The sequence below is a fragment of the Camelus ferus genome, chromosome 23 (assembly GCF_009834535.1).
Source record: "Camelus ferus isolate YT-003-E chromosome 23, BCGSAC_Cfer_1.0, whole genome shotgun sequence".
Taxonomy (NCBI): domain Eukaryota; kingdom Metazoa; phylum Chordata; class Mammalia; order Artiodactyla; family Camelidae; genus Camelus; species Camelus ferus.
In genome coordinates, this window is record NC_045718.1 from 17,065,199 (window position 1) to 17,086,754 (window position 21,556).

The window sequence follows — 21,556 nt, forward strand, 5'->3', positions numbered from 1 at the left end:
GAGCCAACTTCTCCCCTCACCTCCTAGCCATCTGTGCTCATCTGTTGCCAGGTAACTGGGGCTGCAATGGACATGGGCGAGACTGCTGACCACCAGAGTTCCCCACAGGGCCGGCAAGGGGCAGGCCCCCTCGGCACTGGCATCTCCAAACCCTTCTGGGTCTCTCCATCACTGTCAGTCTCCTCTCTCGACTGCAGCCCTGGACTAAGCCCCTTGAGTGGTGGGTGGGAGGGCACAAAGACGCAGCGGCAGCTAAGCCATCTCTCATCCCTCTCAGCAATCCTTCTCTTCCCCAGTTCCAGGGTGGATATCCAGTGGGCGGATGGGAGGGGAGGTGGACCTGGTTCGGGGACAATGGTGGGACAGTCCTGGTTCTGCCAGAGTATAGCTCCTTCCAGAGGGTTTCGTTCTTATCTCTCCCTCCTTTAGAACTCAATCATCAAGGTATTTGTTGGTCTTGTTTTCTTATTCTCATTAACCCACTTCCCCCAAAGCAGGGATAGCTGGGCTGGAGTCAGGGTTAAGGGAGGCCCACCAAGCACTGGGACAGAACCTTGATGAGTGCAGGCCTGTGGGGAGGGAGGGAAACACATCCATGAAACAGGTGCACCTCGCGCTGCCGTGGGAGCCCCCGATCTCCTCCCCCATTCCCTTGTTCTGTGATCCTGGCAACTTTCCTAGATCACGTCTTGGCGTGTGTTCCCAGAAGTCCCCCAGACTATCTTAGCAGACTGAGCCAGACACAGACATACACACACACACACTCACCCAAAGCCCGCATGGCCTGGCAATCCAGCTTAGTGAAAGGGGAAAGTAAGAAGTGGAACCCAGGAAAGAGCTGGGTAGTTACAACCCTGCATCCTATTTTGGGCTCAGCCACACTCCAGTGGTGTGTGTGACTGGGGCCAACCAGCTTCCTCTCTCTCACTGCGGTTTCCCTACCTGGAGCCCATTAGCCCTAAAACACAGCTTCTTCCTCCTAGTCCTGGGGGAGGAGAGACTGGCCAAGGGGGTCTACCTGCCCACTTCGATAGTAATGATGGTAACAGCAGGAATTATACCCCCCAAACTGACATCACTTCATCTGCTTAAAAGCTCCCCTTCCCTCTTAAAATGATAATATGAGATGAGCAGAATATAAGAACAGCTTCTCGCTTGATTTTCAAGACCCTGGGACTCGGCATGAGTCAGGGTGGGGAAGCAGGGAGCCCTGGTCTGGGGTCAGAACACCTGTGTCCTGGCTCCGGCTCTGCCTCCAACGTGCTGAGCAACTTTTGCCAAATCACTTCCTCCTTTAGGGCTGCAGTCATTTCATCTGTTAAATGGGAGGGCTGTGGCAAAGTGTCTCCAAGGCTCTCCCAGCTCTAGGAGTCTGTGTTTTTGATGGAGCTCTGAATTACTTTCCTGTGGCTGCCATAAAATAGTACCACAACCTTGGTGGCTTAAAACAATAGAGATGTATTCTCTCTTGGTTCTGGAGGCCAGAAGTCTGAAGTCAGGGTGTGGACACCATGCTCCCTCTGGAGGCTCTAGGGAAAAATCCGATCCTTGCCGCTTCTGGATCCTGGTTGCTGCTGGCGCCTTCGGCTTGCAGTTACATCACCCAACTCTCGGCTCTTCTCCTCACATTGTCTTCTGTGTGTGTCTCAAATGTCTCTCTGCCTCTCTTACAGGGGCACTTGTGATGGCATTTAGGTCCACCCACATCATCCAGGATGATCTCAATCTCAAGATCCTGAACTGAATTATACTTGCAAAGATCCTTTTCCCAAAGAAAGTAACATTTGCAGATTCCAGGCTTCAGGGGGTGGACATGTCTTTGGGGGACCATTTTTCAGCCTACCCCAAGCGTCTACTACGCCTATGACCAGTTCCAGGTCCAGGGCGACTTAAGGCATGCAGGAATGGCCATCCCTGTTCCCCAAGGGCATATGGGCTAACTGAGGGGTCATCACCTCCACACGCTACTGCCAAGGAGCAACAGCAGAACGTTCCCACGCTCCAGACCCAGAATGCCCTGGGTTCACATCTAAGCCCTGCCACCTGCTAGCTGGGCGGCCCTTGATAAGGTATTTAATGTCTCTGGATCTCGCTTTTCTCACTTATAAAATGGTGCTAATTATACTCACCCCGTAAGTATGGTATGAAGACAGTATGATGTGGACAGTGGCTGGCAGCTAAAAGGTGCTTATAACAGTGTCAAAAGCAAGGGACAGCATAGGATTTCAGAACAGAGGGATTCCCCACTGATCAATGAGGATCCAAGGGCAGGGACGTGGAATGACGTGCCGAAGTTCACACGGTGAGGTGATGGCATGGAAGCACCGTGAACCAAGGTCTCCCAGCCCTGGGCATTTCCCTCCGCTTCTCAAAGCCTTTACTCTCCAGGTTCTTTTGAATTGTATTTCCACAGGCAGCACAGGGCTCTCATTTACTCTTTTGATCGATCAGGGGAAGACTGGAGAAGGCCAGGGACAAAGGCCTCCTCAGGGCCTGCCCTCCAGGTTGGTACCACTGGTGTGATGCTCCCAGACCCTGGGCTGATCCAGCCACCAACAGAGATGGGGAGACCTACGCCACACAGTGCCCCCCGGATCGCCACTGCCCTTCCGGCGTCACTCATGCACGGGGTTTGTGCCGGATGAGTGGGATGAGAGTGGACGGGTGAAATGCTTATTGCTGCTGTTTACTGCCAGCTCTCTGCTCCCATGTGCAGACCTTTGGCTGAGTCAATGTTTAACCCCTGTCTGGAGTCAATGTTTAATCCCAGGCCAGCCAGCCCTGAAATTCAGCATTCCTTGGTAAGCTGATAATACGCAGCATTTTAGTCTCAATCCCTAAAAAACAGAATTATGACAGTGAATCTACCAAAGCAAAATAGCAAGCCTCCTTCCCCACTTTTTTTAAAGGTGTTGACTGGAATTATTTATGCCCAAGTAGCCTGCCCTCGCCATTGGCAAATAATAACCTAATATTTCCCGATCCCAGCTGTCATCCGCTGGCAGGAGTGCAGTGTGTACCCTTCCTGTTCTAATTTCACCTTTTGGGCTGGGGAGAGGGCAGGGGATGGGGACGACTGCCCTTCTGTGCAGCTGAGCGTGCTGCCTGGCAATGTGGCCCCTCGCGTGGTCGCTGCCTGGAATCCCAGACTGGAACAGTCCGGTTGGCTGGACTTACTTGGCCAAGCTTTTTGGGAGTTTCCGAGCCCAGACTTAACGTTCAGAGGCCTCCTGGTGGGTCTCCCTGTTAGGGAGGAGGTAGGAGGAAACTTGGTTTAAACACTCCGTGATTGCCTGGTTATTGGATGATTTCATGGGCCTCCCCAGGGCCCTTCTTACGGAGCTTGGAACACAGCATCCACGGTCTGGCAGCACTGCATCCACACCAAGAGCAACCTTAATGAGGGAAAAGTCAGACTGGCCCGCTGGGTGGTGGGCATGGGGGCATGTGAAAGAGGGAAGTGTCTGTGACCAGATTAGCAGCTCTGATCACTGGACAGTGTTGAAGAGGGTGACTTACTCACCACGGTGTGTGCCTGAGCTGCAAACCTTTTCTTTTTTCTACATGAACCCACTGAGTCACCTCCTTCTCCCTGACGACCTGCCTCCCTGTGTCCCCGCCCAGAAGGCCAGCCCCTCACCTGTTTTCCTAGCTCTGTTGGCTCCCAATCAGAGAGTAAAACAACATTTCCTCTGGGCCCTCGTGGTGGGGGGCTTGTCTATGCTCTTTATAATGGGGGCTGGTGGAGGCCTGAATGCAGGGACTGTGGTGGGTCCCCGCGCTTGGCTGTGTCTTGCCCTGAGATGGCGAGGAGCGCTGAAACTGAACAGGAAAGAGCTTGGAAATGTAAATTTGGCCTTGGTCCCAAGGCTCCCTCAATTCCCCCTGGGTCAGTTCCGGGCCCCTAAAGAGCTTTGATTCTCTGGTTCTGAGAGGCAGGAACAAAGGAGCAAACGTTTTTCTGAGGTTACCAAACCACTCTCTTGCCCTCTACTGCCTCCATGCCGTGGCCAGGGAGGGGCGGAAGAAGGAAGATTTTCAGAGTGGACATCCAAAGTCAACAGGTGGGGTGTCAGGTGACAGGGCCCAGCCCCTCTCATAAGCCACTGGGGTCCCCCTGAAGACTTGCTGCTTCCTTGTTCCTGGTCTGAGCCTGGCCTTTAGCCCGAGGTTTGCTTGGCGGGCAGCCATTGGAGAGATATCCCCTGTGGTCCCCGGCAGCCTGTGCCCATCCGAGCCTCAACAGTCCCACTGTACGATGGCGTGCAATTGGCTTCTCTCTGGCCACGGATACTTTAATTAATTTTCAGTTGCCGGCGCTGCTCAAGTGGAGGAGAGTGTGGGCAAATGGAAGAGTTTCGACAAGCTGGGTCTCCTAGCCGGCCCGCCTTGCCCATGTCAGGCTCTAAAGAAGCCAGCTCCCCAATGCTTTCATCCTGATCTCCTGTCTGGAGTGCAGTGCAACATCTTCAGACAAACTGTGGGAAAATTTGAAAAGTGTCTTTGGTCTTGATCTTCCTGGCTCTCTTCCTCCTATCTAAGATACCCAGGGTTGGGGAGCCAGCATGTGTCACTTTAGGGAAGGAAGTAGCCCATGGTGGCCCTCTACTCTCAGAGCCAAACTGGTAGAACTAGATCAAGGCAGCAGACAAGCGAGGGGTAGGAACTCGGCCAGAGGTTGGATGAGGCAGAGCAAGAAGACTCTAGATGCTAATCAGGGAAGGTGCCTCCTCCACAAAATGGGACCAGGAGGCAAACAGGGGCCTCCTGACCCAGGGCCTCAATGCTCATGATTTCTACAGGTTTCTGGAAGTGTAATGCAGGGTCCCCCCTGTAACTGGCTCCTCTCTGCTGCCCCCTGGGTTTCAGCTGACCCCTTGGAGAGTGGGCCCTAGGGTGACAGCTCACATCCTTGCGGACAGTGACCAGAGCAGTTTGGCCTGGAAGGGCCAGTGCTACCTGTACTTAATGAGAAATGGAAGGCTTGTTGGCACCGGACCCTGCACACGGGGCCACCTACAGAGAATACGTTTCCTTTTGTGCAGGATCTCCATTCTCCATTCAGTGTTTGTCAGGCTCTTAGCCCCGGATTAACTGCACCAATGGAAAATAATCACATAATCTGTGTCTACTTGGCTGAAGTGAAGTGTAAGTCCTTCTCTCTTTGGATGCAACTGGAACTATTATTAAATGGATTCTGTATTTCCCAGACCCCACTGGCTCCTGGAGGAGGGGAAGAAACCCCCAAAATCTTAGCGAAGAACATGAGAAGTCAGCTGTGGGGTCAGGTGTTCGCCCTGAGTTACTGGGAGAGAGGGACACCCCTGCAGGTGCTTTGGACCTGAGCTCTATTTGTACGAATGCTGGGGAGGACCTCAGGGCCCTGAGTGAATTTTTTGCTTTTGGTTCCAGCTCCCTGAACTTTTCCACTTCACTTAGCCAGGACAGGAATAAGCCAGCTCAGTGACTGAAAATAACGAATTATTGGAAATGGTTATGAAACATTTTACACGCAGGCCTGAAGGAGGAAAACAAAGAAGGCTCTAAAACCTTAAACAGGGAAGAGCCTGACCAGATATGCAGGCTGTAAGTCTAAGCACGGAGGTGCTGCATCGTGATCAGGGATCTAGGCTGCGGCCGCTCTGCATTCAGTCCCCATGAGTGTAGCTAATTCCTGTCTCTGGCCTCAGTCTTCTCATCTGTAAAATGGGACTCGTCATACTAGCCTTACAGAAATGTTGCATCAAATGCAACATGGAATGTTAAAGCTGCTAGGGGCGTGCCTGCTATGTAGAGATACTTAAGGAGCAGTAGCAGCATTAATAAGTAGCGAGGCGAGAACTGGAGAGGTTTTTTTTGCCCCCTAATGCAGAGAAACTGCCAGATCATAGGAAAGTCAATGCTTCTCTGTATCTTGGATTAGAACCCTCCATGGACAATTCCCTGATTCCAGCTTCAGGGCTGGAGTGTCTCACTGACCCTCATCCCACAGATGTGGGTGTCATGCTGGCTGGGGGTATGAGATTAAAAGCCAAAGCACTGACAATACCCAGTGGTGGACTTGATCTGCTCAGCCTGCTTGGCCTCTGGCCCTTTAAGTCCAGGCTCCTGCCCCTCTCCAGGCAACCGTTAGCCCATAAAGGAGAGCTGTAAGCATTCGGGGCTGCCCCACTTCCTTCCTGGCGCAGATTTCATTCAGATCTTATCTCTGCTCAGCTCCAAGGACTTTGATCTTGGCTCTGTTCCATCCCTTTGAACATGCACTGGCTCCTCCGGCTGGTGGACCTCGGCTTTCCCTAGAACACCCTGATCTGGCAGCCTTCCCCACTTCTAGAAGCTGCCTCTGACTCCAGTCCCTTAGCCAACACACCTCGCCTTATCCCCTACTTCCCTAGATGGGGTGGTCAGGCAGGATGCCCCAGCTGCTGAATTCCAGACAGGATCACAGGAGATGGGAGGGAGGAGGAGGTGGGGGTCAAAACCAGGAAAGGGGTCAAGGGAAGCTTTGCGGGAGGGTTGGGGTCTGCTCCTTCCTCTCAGAGCAGGAACAGGAGAGTCTTGTGTGGTTTTATGGTTCAGCGCAGGGATTAGCAAGTTATGGCTCTTGGACCAGATGCAGCTTGCCACCTGCTTCCGTAAATCAAGTTTTGTTGGAACACAGCCAAAGTCATTCGTTTATGGATCGTCCTGGCTGCTTCTGTGCCGCCAGGGCAGAACAGAGTCTTTGCAGCAGAGACTGGACAGCTTGCAGTCTACAGCATTTACAATCCAGTCCTTGACACAAAAGCATTGCTAACCCCTGGTTTGGTGCATCAAGCTTCCCAAACAAGGAGAGATTTGATGAACACAGTCTTGTGAGGTTGCTTCACCAAAACACAATAGCCCCAAATCCAGAGAAACGCTGATAATATCCCTGCCCTTCCAGGACTATTCACAATGCACCTTGGTGTATTAGAGTGCTCACAAAATCCTGCACAAAACCTGTTTGTTGTCTAACCCACATTTCCCAAACTTCTCTGGTCTACAAAACCTTTTTCTCGGGACGCGTCTTAACAGTCCTCAGAAGCTAGTGTTCTGTGATGCCCCTGGAACACACTAGGTAGGTGGAATGACCCAACACAGGCTGGGATCTCCCCAATCCCTGCTCTGATGAGCTGAGTGACCGTGGCTGAATTATACACCTGTAGGGCCTGCTTCCTCATTGGCTGGATGGGATAACCATGGCTGTCCTCTCTCTCTTACAGGCGGTTCAGGCAGGTCACTGAGATCGTGTGCACGACAAGGGTCAGGAGCTAGGACTCTGGGGTCCTTGACTGTTGATGATGAGTTTTGCTCCGATATCTTGTTTAGCAAAGGCGGAGTGGGGAAGGCACGAGGTCAAGGTTGTGAATTCCCTTTTCTAGCCCTCCCTCTGCTATTCCTAACTGGGTTAATTGAGGGACTTTCAACAAGTCACTTTCCCCATGGGGCCTGAGTTCCTTCACCCTGGGCTACCGGTTTTAGACTGGTTAATCTCTGAGGGTCTCCTAGCTCTGAAATTCTGTGCTTCCGTTTGGTTCTGGCAGGCAACTTCCCTACTCACCCCAGCAGCTCTTTCTCTCCTGAACCTTGCAGACCGCATCGCGTTGATTGGACCGGAGCGCGTCTGCGGTCAGCCCCAGCTACGAGGAGGTAGCTAAAGAAGGATTTCTGGTGCTGCTGACAGCTTAGGAGGCAGGGCTGAGCCTTCTGGGAATGTCTACCTGACGATTCTTGACTTGATAGGCTAGCTTTTCCAGGCTTGCCTTCTCTTCTCTCCCATTGCTCAAGGGCTGCTCTGTCCAAACATGCAGTTCAGACAGCCCGTTGACAGATCCAGCAAAACAAAAGCATAGATGTGGGCCCTGAAAAGACAGTGGGCCTAAGACTGGAGCAAAATTCCCCCAACAGGCATGAGGTAAACTGACGATGAAGCAGAATCCACATCAAATTCCTCTTTGCCACCTTCTCTCTTATCTGCCCCTCTGACCACAGCCATTTTCCAGCTTCATCAATGGTCCTTGATATCACGGATTTATTTATTTTTCTTTGATAGCACAGATTTATAAGCAGTTGAATAAGAAGAGCTTTATGAAGAAGATGCAGACCTACTGAAAATCCCTCCTCTTCCATGAATTTAGGAAAATCCCAGAAAATCTTGACTGGGTCAAAAGATTGACAGTGTGATAAGTATGGGGCCAAATGGGGAGGGATGAATTAGGGACAAGTGTTCTTCCCTTTTTTAGGGGGGAGCAGGGAGTAGGTAATTAGGTTTATTTATTTATTTATTTAATGGAGGGACTGGGGATTGAACCCAGGACCTAGTGCATGCTAAGCATGCGCTCTGCCACTGAGCTAGACCCTCCCCTTTGCCAGTGCTCTTCTTTTTGGTCCCTATATTGGGACCTATGGGGTCATCTAGGAGACTCCAAAATCCCAAAAGGGATTCAGAGCATCTTTGTGGGCAGGGTCCTTTCAGTCACAAATATTTATTGGAGGCCCTATGAAGTTGAAGTTCTCTGGGGACACAGTGAGCTGGATAAAACACAGTTACTGCCCTAAAAGCTTAGAATCTACCTGTAAAGAATATAATTCAGTGTGTGCAGCAGGCTGAGCGTGAACAGATGTCAGAAAGTCGGGTGGCGGGGGACCTACCAAGGGCTAGGAGTGATGGCTGACAGGAAGCCTCTCATATTTTCAAAATTCCAGGAATGGAAATTGCACTTTTCCAGGTTCACTGACCTCCACCAGTAATTAACAAATCCTTTCTTGCAGGCTTCTTGGAGTCACACCGTCACCTTTGGCTGTGGAAGATGCTCGGCCCAGTGATGGTCAGGCTTTGCTTCCCCAGATGGGGTCCCAGCTCCCCCAGCTTCCCTTCGTACAGGCGGGGGAAGGAGAAGAGGCTGGGGTCATGGTGTTTGGTCCTGGTCTTCCTTCTACAGTGACTGAGGAGCTCATCCTTCTACTCCTTGGGGTCCAGGGTCCCTCTCTGGGGCAGTCAGGCTGCATGGAGATGGGGAGGGTCATCCTGGAGCAGCTTCCTTCCCACCTGGGCCAGCAGGTCGGGCTGGATGCTCAGCTCTGGGGACTGTGTCATCTGAATCAAGGTGACCTTCGATGACTTCTTTATCTCCTGAGCTGCACAGACACAGAGGACACTGTGAGGGCCCTGGGTGCTGAATTCAATTTCCTGAGAATCCCCTGCTCCCACCACAAGTCTTCAAGAACTTCCTGACACAGAAAACTTGGAACTGAGATCCACCAGGATTGGGCCAGGCCTTCAGGGCCCTGGGTCTAATAATCTTAGCCCCTTCCACTTGCTCCCAGAACATCTCACCCTTCCTTCACCAGGTCTAAACACCATGGAACACTCCCTTTAGGAGTGTGTAAACCTGGGCCCGTTGCTGTAAGAGACTTTCAGCTGGGCCGTGCAGAAAGGGCAAATGTAGTTTGGTTCCACATCTGGGCCCTGCACTCCTGCTGCCTGCAGCCAGGGCTGCTTGTGTAGTTCATACACCTATGGTTGACCACTTCTTGCCATCCTCCGAAGAACTTCTCCTTAAGCTCTGGGATGCCACTGAGACCTAAATGCAGTGGATGCTTTTCTCATCTGATTGATAAAGAAACCAAGGAAGGCCCAGCTCGACAAAATGGCTCAACATTTCTACATCTAGGAGTCCTGGCACCAAGTCTGACCCCACCCAGACCTAAGAGTGTCAGGTGGAAACAAGCACTCCCCTCCCCAGCCTTGGGGGCGACTTTCAACTCCACTCACAGTTCCTCTTTCTCTGGAGCTTCCTTTGCAACAGAACAAGAGCCGCCAGTGTCAGCAGGAACAGCATGGTGGAGGGTGGAGCCAGGACCCGAGAGATGCTTGTCCCTTCCAGAGACACACTGGAGCGGAAGTAGCAGGAGTGGGGATGGGAAAGCACGGGAGAGGGGACGTTGGAGCTGGGCAGGGGTCTGAAGACCCTTCAGCCCTCGTCTCTCATTCTACAGGGGAGAAGCAAGCCGGCTGTCCTCACTCCCATGGAGTGCTGGCTACAGAGCTGGGACCAGACCCCTGTCTTCAGGGTCCCAGGCCCTGCCTCCTTTTCCCTACTCCACTGCCTGTGCATGGGCCCCACTGATGGGCCACCATGCAAAAGAGAACTGAGTGAGGTCAGGGAATCTAAGCTTGGCACTGGGCTCTGCCACAATCTTTCCTTGTGGTTCACTGAGTCACCTCCCCTGCTGGAGCTTTGTTTCCTGATCTTAAAAAAAAAAAGTTCCAAAGATCCCACCGAAATATTCTGTTATTTTATTGTTGAGATTTTTCCTTGAAAACCACATGAAAATACCCAGATGGCATTCTCCCAGCAAGGACCCTTGAATGAGGGAGGATTCTGACTTTGCATCCCTTGCTTTTTTACTGTCTTGTAGTTACAAAAGGGAGAGGAGAGAGCAGATGGAGAGGGGCACATGGGTCAGCTCACTGAAGGGGCCTGGAAAGGGATGGGGCAACCAAGAGGGGGTCCTTGGGGTTTACCTCTTCATGGAGGGGTCCTTGCCTGGGGGCCTGAGGGGCCCTGCTGCCAGGGCCTGGCTCGGCGTTGCTTGGGGACCACCATCTCCAGCAGGGTTGTCTAGGTCCCCTGCGCCGCTTCCCTCGGCAGAGGCCATCTCCGTGCTGGTCGGCCCCGAGGTCCACACAACTGCAGCTGGTGTAGTTCCTTCAATGGAGCCCAGGGCTTGTGGCTTAGAAACCAACGTTTCATCGTGGAGGGTTGTCCACATCCATTTTTCTAAGACCCAGTTTGACGGCCTAATGGTCCCTATGACCTTCCCAGCTGTGTGCAGGGCCGTACTGACCCTCTGTGTTTCCCCTCTTTGCCCATCCGCCCCAGTCGTTGTCGCCCTCTCTCTTCTGCTGGCCCTGGTCCTGTTTGCGTCTGAGCTTCTGGTACCCCACACCTGAGCAGCTTCTGTACTAGTGGACACACTTTTGATTGTTGAAGCTGGACTCAATGGAGTGGGGACCGTTGCCCAGATGGGACCCCCTACCTGGCCGCCTGTCCCTGGAGCTATGGTCGCAGTTGCTTCTGGGGTTTGCCTTCCCTTAGCTAAAGCCGTTGTTTTGCTAGTGTCTAGAGTCAGAGCAACACTGTCCCATCCTGTCCCCTGTCTTTCTATAGTCTGGATGGTTCCTGGTGTCCATCTGTTGGCTGCTGGTGATGCTGTTCCAGAGGACCCCATGTTGGGCTCACCAGCAGCCAGAGTGGCTGTGGGGATGGTTCTGGAAAGACCTGTGTGAACAGCAAAGGAAAACCAAATGAGAAAGCTATCCGGGTTGCCTATAGGACTTAGCAATGATGCCAGTCTTGAGGTCTTTACTATGTGGAATGGGACCTCACTGAGCAATGCAATCTTTGGCCAATACGTTGGACAAAATAAAAAATTGGGAAAACCAGATTTATCCTCCACTCTGTTGCAAATATTGACACTTTATGTTCCTATCTCCTTCTTTTATGCCCACATGCTCTCTCTCCACTTGCCCCAGGACCCCATGCTGTCCCCTTTCCCAGAAGCCCACAGCCAACCATGAATTTCTCTTCAAATAAGAAAAAAAAGAATTTTAGTTGCATTAGAGCGGGCAGTCACAGCACATGGTTAGATTGCAACAACTAGCCAAACAAGCCCACCCTCCGGTGCTCTCGTGCCTGCCCGCACCATCTCTCTGGCAGACTGGCCTTTCACAGCCTGGATGCCCTGCGTGTCTTCACACTCTGGGCACCTGACTGGGGACCATCTCTGTGGTACTGGCCACCCAGGGCGTGGACCTGGTAGCTGTCGGATGTCTGCTGAGGAGCTCAGTCTCAGGAAGAGCCCAGTCCTCGTTCTTCTGTCCTGCCCATCTTACCTGCCCTGCAGGTCTGAACAGACATCATGACCATAAGAAGCCACATTATGCAATTCACCACCTTCATGGAACTCTCTTCAAATATATATGCCTCAGCGTTTGGAGGGAATTGGGTAGAACAGCTTACGTGCATTCAGCAGGGAGGTCTTCCCTAACACCTATCTTCCCTCTGAAGAGGGTTTCCTTCTGAAATGAAAGCCTACATATTAAAACCCTTTCCCTTCCCCAGCTTGTCATCATCACTTCCTTCGTGTTTAAAGCCCCCTTGGACCTCAGTGTCTTCTGTTGCCCCCCACCCCCAGCATTCATTTCACCAAACTTGCCCCGCCGGCCAGCAGCCCATACCTGCAGAGACGGTCAGGTTCATGCTGAAGAACAGCATGTCGTTTGAGTTTCCAATGCCACAGCGGTAGCGCCCCACATCCTCTGGGGACAGCTGGGACAGCCTCACCACAAAAAAGCCTTTTTGCGGGAAGTCTGTTAGAGACACGCGGCCGCGGTAGCGCCGCTGAGTGTAGTGGTTGGTGGAAACGACAGTGTGGCAGAGCCACGGCCGGGGGCTCAGGCGGCACCAGTACTTCCTCTGGTGGCTGTTGATGAGCAAGGGGGCGTAACGGCACTGGATGGTGACAGATCCCCCAAGCTCCCCAGACACCAGCCTCGGGCCCTTCAACGCATTTGCAGCTGCAGGCAGAGGAGAAAAAAATAAAGTCCAAGGGGAAGGAACACTGAATTTGTCACTGTTTGGGGAGATCTGAGCTCCAAACTTGGCCAGAATTAAGGGGCAGTTCAGAAAATAACCTCTGTGAAAGTGAAGCTAAAAAGAATCAATACAGACCTTGTTGTATAATTTTTTTATATCTAGTAGTTAGTATCTGCAAATCCCAGACTCCCAATTTATCCCTCCCCACCCCTTTCCCCCTCTGTTAACCACAGGTTTGTTTTCTGTCTGTGGGTCTACCGTATAGCACAGAGAACTATATTCAATACCTTGTAATAGCCTATAATGAAACAGAATATGAAAAGGAATATATATATATATATCTGAATCACTATGCTGTATGCCTGAAATTAACACATTGTAAATTGACTATACTTTAATAATAAAAACAAAGAATCAATATAGAAATGTCAGAGTTTAGACATTAGGTCAGGAGTAGCCCCAAGATATGGACAGAGCTGTGTCCAAGTTCCCATCAGAGAGATGGGAGAATAATATTACCCACTACTTAGCTAACCACTGTTTAGCTTCTCATGTGCCAGGGGATTTTGTGCACGTATGTCCAGAGCCTGGGCTCATTCCACTGGGCTCCCATGCAGATGTTTAAAAAGCTGCCCTCTGCACCTGTGAGAGGGCCAGGGCAACCTCTGATGGAAGGGCTGTGGTTTGTTTGCATGGAATGTAAAAGAGAGATGTGAAATAATAAAAACAGATGAGTGTGCTTTCTGCTGAAAGGAGACAGTGCCCGGAGGTACAAGAATCCTGGTCTGCTTGGTGGGTACATCCCCAGACCAGCGCTTGCGGAGATGTTCATTCTGGCCACTTTTTTCTAGAAATGGAAACAAGCAAGTGCCACCGTCAAGGCACAGAAAAGCAGTATTGTGACTTTGCCTGCTTTGGTAGTAGGCTTAAATCACAGTCGAAGCACAGTATATGGCCCTTTTACTGAATACCTTAAATTTGACCGGATGCAAGCAGAGACACAGTTTATTCTCTCTCTCACTGCGTCTTCAAACTCCCTCTGTGGACTCCTCGGCTCCTTGATGAAATCTCAGGCATAATTTCAAGAACAGTAGCTTTCCAGTCCAATGACTGTTGCATCTCCAATCTCTTACCCAGTTCAAGCCTTTTCCTTTCTCCCAGCTACGCTCGGAGGCCTGGTGTGGAAGCGGGGGGCAGGTCGGGGTCTCTTGCTCCATTCGGCCCCTTCCTCTACTCAGAAGTGCTGTTTGGATCCCCTCTAGGATTGAGTGAGGAGGGAAGGGGAGAGGCGTGTGTGGGCAGTTGTGATTGTCTTGTGCTGCTCAGGGCACAGCCGACGTCCTGAGCTGAGTCCTCTCTTGCCTCCCAGGTCCCCTCTCCTGCTGGCCTCCTCCATCACCACCAACCCTATGACTTTGGGCCCCACTCCTCTCTGGAGGGTCCTCTTGGTGGAGGTCCCAGGCCAGCTCCTTTCTGTGGGACCCACATGTGGCCCTAGGAAGCACAGCTTTGTCCTGCTGTCAGGAGAGACCTGGGACACATGGCAAGCTCACTGAGTGTCTTCCTAGAAGTTCCTTCTCTTACTTGGCTTCAAGTGGGGGGAGGGGGAGGTGATCACTCTTGTTCTCCAGGGGCAGGTGGCAGAGAGCATGACACACTGACCGCTCTCCAAAACAGCTCTCCTGCTCTCCGACGGCTCTTCAGGTGACTCCGTGCTGGGCTCTCGCCGGAACAACCAGCTTCGCCATCTCTCTCAACATCTTGCTTTTGAATGTGGGTGCCTGACATCTATCAATTTGTTCTATGTCTTTAGCACCTCTGAACCTGAGAAAGTTCAAGCCTGTTGCCAGGACTGGCTACATAATCTGCAGGGCCCTGGGACAAAATACAAATGCAGGACCCGATGTTCAAAAGCTGTTCAGGATCTCACTATGGCAATAGCAGAGCATTAAACCGAGCACCTTCTCCACTGACTCTCTTCTGCAGTCACACGGGGCACATGCCCAGAACGCTGGCCCTGCCTGTTGCTTTTGTCTTAAAGTCTCATCATAGGAAGAGTCAAAGCCACAAATGTTATGGATAAATCAGTAATCACTGTAGGTTTAATTAAATGACCCATGACAAGGATGCCACTATTGATAGAGTTAAATAGCAACTTACTGTTAAAAAGCAAAAATATTTATAATTACCAACAAGAAACCATCTCAGGATGACACTGATGGTGCCCCATTAAAGGGTTCACACCCCAGATTTCAGGAATCTGTGTGTGATTTACACGTGGTTTGGGCGGGAGGATTAATGCACCCTATTTGTCAGCAGGACAGATAGTTCCGACTTTGCAACTGAAAGCTGATTAGGGATTGCAACTCTCGCAAAGAACATTTTCTTTCTTTTATTAATACCAAATTGCACTTACCCTCAAGAACTCATTTGGGGGATGAGTAGCTCTTACTTGTATGTAATAAAGGTTTTTGGAATTTTCTACTAGGTGTCTAGGAGAATTAAAGAAAGGCTGGCATTTTAGGACCAGTGATGTTCCCCTCAAAGGGTCCCTTCGGTGATGGTGGTGCCCCTATTCTCCTTCACCAGTCACCTCCCGGCTGTTATCCATTGTATGGCTCCAATCAGATTGGGCCTGCCTCGGGGGGACTGGAGCCTGACTTGGTCAGAGAAGTGCAAAGGGCCTGCGGTAGGAGCAGGGAGAGCAGAGGTTGCCCCTGAGATGGAGCGCTCCTCCCACCAGCAGAGGTGGGAGGAAGGTGTCCGTGTTTCCCTGGGGAGAGAGCCAGCCTGCAGCCATCTGAGATGGGGTCTTTTGCCTGGAGGGGCCAAAGCAGAACCTGGGGCACAGAGAGGAAATGAGCCATCAGGGGGCCATCTAAGGGTCCACAAAGAAACTCAACAGAGGAAGAGTGAGCCCTAGACCCCCCGCCAGGCCAGAGAGCTCCAGATCATCCCATCAAGTGAGACCTGCCTGCCTCCTGCCTCTGCTCCCTCCCGCCCCGCTGTGACCCTGCGGGGATCCCAAATGCCGGCTGCTTCCACCTGGAGGAGAAAGAGCGGGGGAGGGGAGAAGGCGGCCCTACACCCCTTCGTGCCTTCCTGACTGCAGACCTAGGCTGGCGAGGGGGGCATATCTTTGAATGAAGATTAAACTGCTAACTAAAATATTTAGCTGGACACTTAACATGATCAAATTTAGAACCTTAAAGGAACTAAGTTAGGACTATCACCTGTACTTTAGAAGAAAAATCGTGAGCTTGCCTGACTTTTCATTTAGGAGCAGGGAAACCTACTCTTACTGAAATATTTTAAAGGGAGCCATGGAGATTCAGACAAAGAGGTGGTGTGATTATATCACAAAGAGCTCTTGCTCAAATATTAGCTACTTTTGATTCATTACAATTTTGATTTGTTTATAAGCCAAACACAATGTGTTTTTTGGGGGTATTATAACATTTATTCATTCATTTTTGTTTTCTTTCAGCAATTACATTTGTTAGAGCATCTACTTGGGGCTACGTTCTAGGTACCAGACACTCTAGACATACACTCACTATATTCCTCAATGGCTCCCCATTACCATCAAAATAAAACCAGACACCACAACACAGAGAGGGGGCCATTGGTCACGTGGGCCTGATCATCACACCAGCCTGCCAGGACCTATAGGGCAGGGATCCTGTCTTCCATCCATCTGTCCCTAGTGCCTGGCACATGTTAGGTCCTCCATAAGTGTGTGCTGACCAAATATGTAAATGTGTAGATGTGATTCACATTCACGCATCTGGTTTCTTTGCAGAATCTACACTCTTTTAAGGAGAGCAGTGTTTTCATCTTTATGTCCCCAGTATTGGGCCTGGCACTTGGTGTTTTTAGAATGAGCGGTAATAAAGCAGGGCTACCTCTGTCTATTGTATGCCCGGGAACCCATATCTTGCAAATGCAGCCAACTTTCAGTTATCAACTTGAATGAAAGACAGCAGGGACATATCATAACTGAATATTCCAGAAGTTGTCAAGTCAGGCATATGCCCTCTCATGTAAGCTCTTGTCTCCCTCCGTCCTTCTGGGCCCAGATTGATCACTCCCCAGATCCACGGCCTGGCCTTGGATCCCAGGGGAGCAAGCCATGGGGATACCCAAACTACAGAGGGGGTGCTGGGTGCCACTGAGATGCCCGCCAGGCACGTCTGCAGCCCGGAATGTGCGAGTTCTGAATCTGGGCTGAGTTTGGGTCTCACCCTGCAGCAGGCACAGCATGAGGAGGACGGGCGTTTTCCATCCTGCCCTCTGGTTGGTGACCTGCAAAAAAACACCCGGTGAAGAGGCCTGAGGGGAGGCGAGTTCTCTCAGCTGGGTGGGCAGCCCCGGGGGTCCAGGCGAGCCTCTTCTCCCTCTGGGATCTCAGTTTGCTCGGTGCTGGGACTGGACCAGCTCCATCTAAGAGCAGGACAGAAACTGCCCTCTGAGAGAAGCTCCATCCTCCCACTCGCTCCCCAGGCACCCCGCTCCCCGCCCCGTCCAGCAGTAGCATGCACATTTGGCTGGGGTCATCGCCACAAAGGCTAGAACGTCCCCTACTCTGGAGGTTTCTGCGTGCAGAGGGGTGCAACACCCTCTATGGGATACCAGCCCCTGCACCCACTTGCTGGCATGGAGCTCTGGTTTTGGGGGTGCGTCGTGCAGTGGAAAGACTCCAAGCTTCAAGTTTAAACCTTAGCTGGAATTGAGGAACCTTAGAAAGACTACTCAGCCTTGGCGATCGCCTTCCTCTCCAGGGTAATGGGAGACTCTGTTGGGGCTGTTGTGCCGCCCAGATGAGATGGTTGAGCGACAGTGGGCCTGGGTCAGAGTTGCTCACTTCCCCCCTCTCTCCTCACCCCTTCTCTTTTGCAAAAGGAGAATTGCTTCCTTCAAGGGGAGCTTTCTGTCTCACTGGCAGTGTGCCTCCAGCCACTGACAGGAGTTAAAAATTAACTCTCAGGCCAGCAGTTGCCTGCCCGAGGGTCCTATTCTGATTCTTCTCCACAGCTTCTAGGAAGCCCTTTCTGGCCCCCAGGCCACGCTGCTCCTCCCGCTGCTCCGGTCTCTCCCACGGGCCTGGGCAGCTCCTAGAGGGTAGGGCTTCGAGCCTCCAGGCTCTGAAAAGAATCCAGCTCTGTGCAGGTGCCCAACGTGCTGCTATTGTGAATGAGAACCGCCCACTATTTTGACAGATACCTTACTGACCATTACTTAGAGGCCTTTTGTGGCTTGCTGATTAATAACCTTTAACGAAAAAGAATAAGAAAACGAATATATGTACATATAAGCATGACTGGGACATTATACTGTACACTAGAAATTGACACGTTGTAACTGACTATACTTCAATTAAAAAATTTTTAAAAGATTAAAAAGAAAAGACAGGAATTGTATGCTACACTTCTTTTGTAGTCTCCAGGGGGATTTCATGGAGGCTTTTTGAGTGATTAAAAATCTGTTCCTTGAATCTATCTACAGTCCATGGTTCTGGGGACCTATAGATTTTTTTCTAAAGAAAGCAAACTTAAGTTAGCTGGGGTTTTTTCCTTCCTACACTAACACATATCTCACAGAGGTTAAGAACAGGCTCTGACGGTCAGTGGTCAGATTTGGAAAAGCCCAGGGCTCCTCTGCCTCCGGTGCCCTCTTCTTTTTAGCATCTCCCCTGCCTTGGGATTGTCATGGCAGCCTGAGGCCTTCCCTGCCTTCCAGAGCTGCTGGCTTCCTGCCCTCACCTGGAGAGCCTGGAGGTTCTCCGGGGTGTGCCTGCCCCTTATCTGTTGTTTGATTAATGTTCACCAAGTCCGGGCTAATTCTGAGGCTGCTGCCCGCGTTCCCCGAGGGTAAGCTTTTCTAAAGCTCGAAGTACTGATGTAGCCCATGCTGGGGCCAAAGTCCCTCGGCCACACCACCCAGTTCCTCTGAAGTCTGCACAAGTGAGTGCTGCTATCTCGGCTTCAGGAGCAAAAGCCGCCTCTGAGGGGCAATGAGGAAGCACAGGGTGTGAGATAAAATGCCTCCAAGGAGTTATCAGCCTTGATTGGAGGCGGCAAGGATAACAGTCAACGGAAAGTCTCCAAGTCACCCACCTGTCAATGACCTTCAGAAAAACCTCTCTCCAGAAGACCGGGAGCCCCATCTCAGTAGCTTGGGGCCACGGGTCTCTGTTACCTTGCACAGCATTTAAGAGTACGAGGCCACATTGGGCGACTCTCTTGTCCCTCAGTCCTGCCTGGGAGGGATTGACCCTCATCCATCTCCAGCCAAGACTGGTGTACGACTCCCCAGATCCCTAGTGCCCACCCCCAGCCCTGAGCCCCACTTCTCTTCTCTTATCCCCCACCCCTGGGGTGGCACACGAGAAAGGAAGGAGCCAGTGTGCTGCAGAGGGAGAAGCACAGAACCAGGATTCAGGAGGTTCCGTGTTGCCCGTGACCTTGGGCAATGCATCTTTCCTCTCCACTGCAACACAAGAGCCATGCTTCCTTTCCTTCTAATGTGGCTCTAAAGCATTCAGGGGCCTGTTAAAGAGTCATGCACTCTGGTGGGAGAGAGTAGGGAGGGAGGAAGGAGACTGCTGGCCTAAACTCCAGAATCCTCCCCTGGGTCCCCCCAGGAGCCAGGCCAGCTCTTCTCTGGGAAGGGCACTCAGGCACATGCTGGACAGTTCCTGCTGCCAGTCACGGTCCACATTCGGAGACAAGCCCCAGCCTCCGGGAGAAAGCTTCACCTCACCTTTTGTTCTCCAGGCTTAGTTGGGGCTTTTCCATCCATCTTAGTCCAGAAAGAAAATCCACTTGGACTTTTCTTTTTCCCTTTTTTGAGATGCTGGTGATTGGATGTCTTCTAGTTTCTTTTCTTTAAACCTTGAGACTGGGTCGGCAGACAGGGGTTAGCACTGGAAGATGGATGTATGGGGAGTAGCCCTGCCACTCACGGCTCCACAACTCCCATCAAGTCACTTCACAGCTGGACCTTGGTTTTTACTTCTTAGAAGAAGGAGCCCTGTCCTGGTCTCTTGTTCTCACTGTCACTTATTCCTACAGAACTTTTCCAGAGGTGGTGACAGTAGCTCTGAGGAAAACACAGTGACCCACATCCTTCGACCTCTCATTGCCCCTGCAGCCCAGGGTCCCAGCTTTTCAGGATGCCCCAGCTCAGCTGGCCCACTCGGGGTAAGTGATGTAACAACAGTGGGCAGGAGAGAAAATTCAGGAGAGGAATTCCCCTGCTGTCTGGCTGGCAGCTGCTGCCTCCAAGCTGACCTGGCCCCTTCAACTCCCAGGGGGAGGCAGTTTGAGTCCCCAACTCCAGCCGCATGCCTGGTGGTTAACAACTCATGCCCTGGACAAAGCACATGACGGTAAATGAGATGATCTCCATGGAGAGGGAACACTGACAAGTGTGGCTTATCCAGAAGGATGACACACTTCAAAAATACCCCAATATTTCCCTTGGGAAAATATTTCATGAGTTGGTTTTTTTAATCCCTGTAGAAGATGTGATCTGCCTGCCTTTGTTGGTTTTATTTATTTTATTTTTTAATATTTAAAAAAAAATTTAAAGGATACCTTTGTAATTTTTTACATTTTGGTGGGGGGAGGAGAGGTAGTTAGGTTTATTTTAATTTATTTATTTTTAATGGAAATACTGGGGATTGAACCCAGGACCTCGTGCATGCTAAGCATGTGCTCTACCACTGAGCTATATACCCTCCTCCTTGCTTCAAACTGACATTAAAATGGCTGGTGGAACCCAAGCACTCAACAACGAAGGGGCTCTAGGGGATAAGTGCTGCAGACTATTGTTAAAGACTCTCAGCAGGACCCCTGATAGACTATGTAGCACCCTTGGGCCAATTAGAAAGGGTACTTCTTCCTCAAGAAACAGAAATTCAGCTGGTGTATTGTCCCACATTGGATAACCACAGGGGCAGCATGTTTGACCTATGCATTTCCCCTTCCAGGTCTGAAGACAGGGCAGGGGTAAGAACTGAGCCACTGAAAGCAATAGGAGAGGAGAAGAAACAACTCTATGGGATGCCTGGAGTGTGGCTGGGACAAGATAGTCTTGTGCACACCTGTGTGTCAGTGACTGTGCACAGCCATCCCAGGACTTGGTCACAAGCTGCCAGCCCTGGAGCTCCAGGTCTTCACAAACGCCTAGAGCCTCCAGTGTAAGTTAGAACCCATCTACTGTGCAAATGGCATTCCCCCTAGTTGTGGCATGCTTGAGCAGTCCACAACCTGAAGAACTGTTCATGGTGGCCCTGCCTGCAGAGGCTTATCCCCAGAACCTGAATGATCCTCGTGCAGGTGGTAGAGAGGGTTAATGCCTGGCTAAATTCTCCCCTCCCAGCTCCTCAGAGAGCAGTGTAGCCTCATGGTTGATCACACAGACGTTGGAGTCAAGACTCCCGCCAAATGAATATCCCGGTCCTACTTTTTGTTGGGAAAGCGGTATGAGTCAGATTACTTATCTTCTTTAAACTTCATTTTCGTAATCTGTAAAACAGGAGGATAATAGCACTTGCTTCATAAAGTTACTATGCAAATCAACTCAAAGTGCCTAACGTGCAATAAATTCTCAGTAAATATTAACTGGTGATATTAACAGCTTAGCTGACCGCAACAAGGAGCAGGTGTCTCACAATGACCAAACCCTCCCCAAGAAGTCCTTTTTGAAGGTTTTCATCTGTTCAGAGGCCTGCCACTTTGTTATTCTTTCGGCATTTGATCATTTTGGTATTGGAAAGATTAAAGAGAAATCAACTTGTGTAAGGACATGTCTGGATGGATCTTGTATTTAACAACAAACATTTGTTAAAGTTTCATTATTTTATAAGCTATACAGTCATTTTACGTTCTTAAGGGTATCTTTTTCTATTCTGTCTACTTTTGAACATT

General features: G+C 51.0%; 1 protein-coding gene across 1 annotated transcript; it reads right to left on the reverse strand.

The window, feature by feature from the left end:
* Positions 1–8,036: 8,036 nt before the first annotated feature.
* Positions 8,037–19,857, reverse strand: FCAMR (Fc fragment of IgA and IgM receptor). Its single transcript, XM_006182312.3, is given in 8 exon segments — positions 8,037–9,040; positions 9,043–9,159; positions 9,797–9,915; positions 10,550–11,306; positions 12,266–12,609; positions 15,346–15,463; positions 16,868–16,928; positions 19,386–19,857. Coding segments are annotated over 8 exon segments (1,620 nt in total). The 5' UTR covers positions 19,425–19,857; the 3' UTR covers positions 8,037–8,975.
* Positions 19,858–21,556: the final 1,699 nt, after the last annotated feature.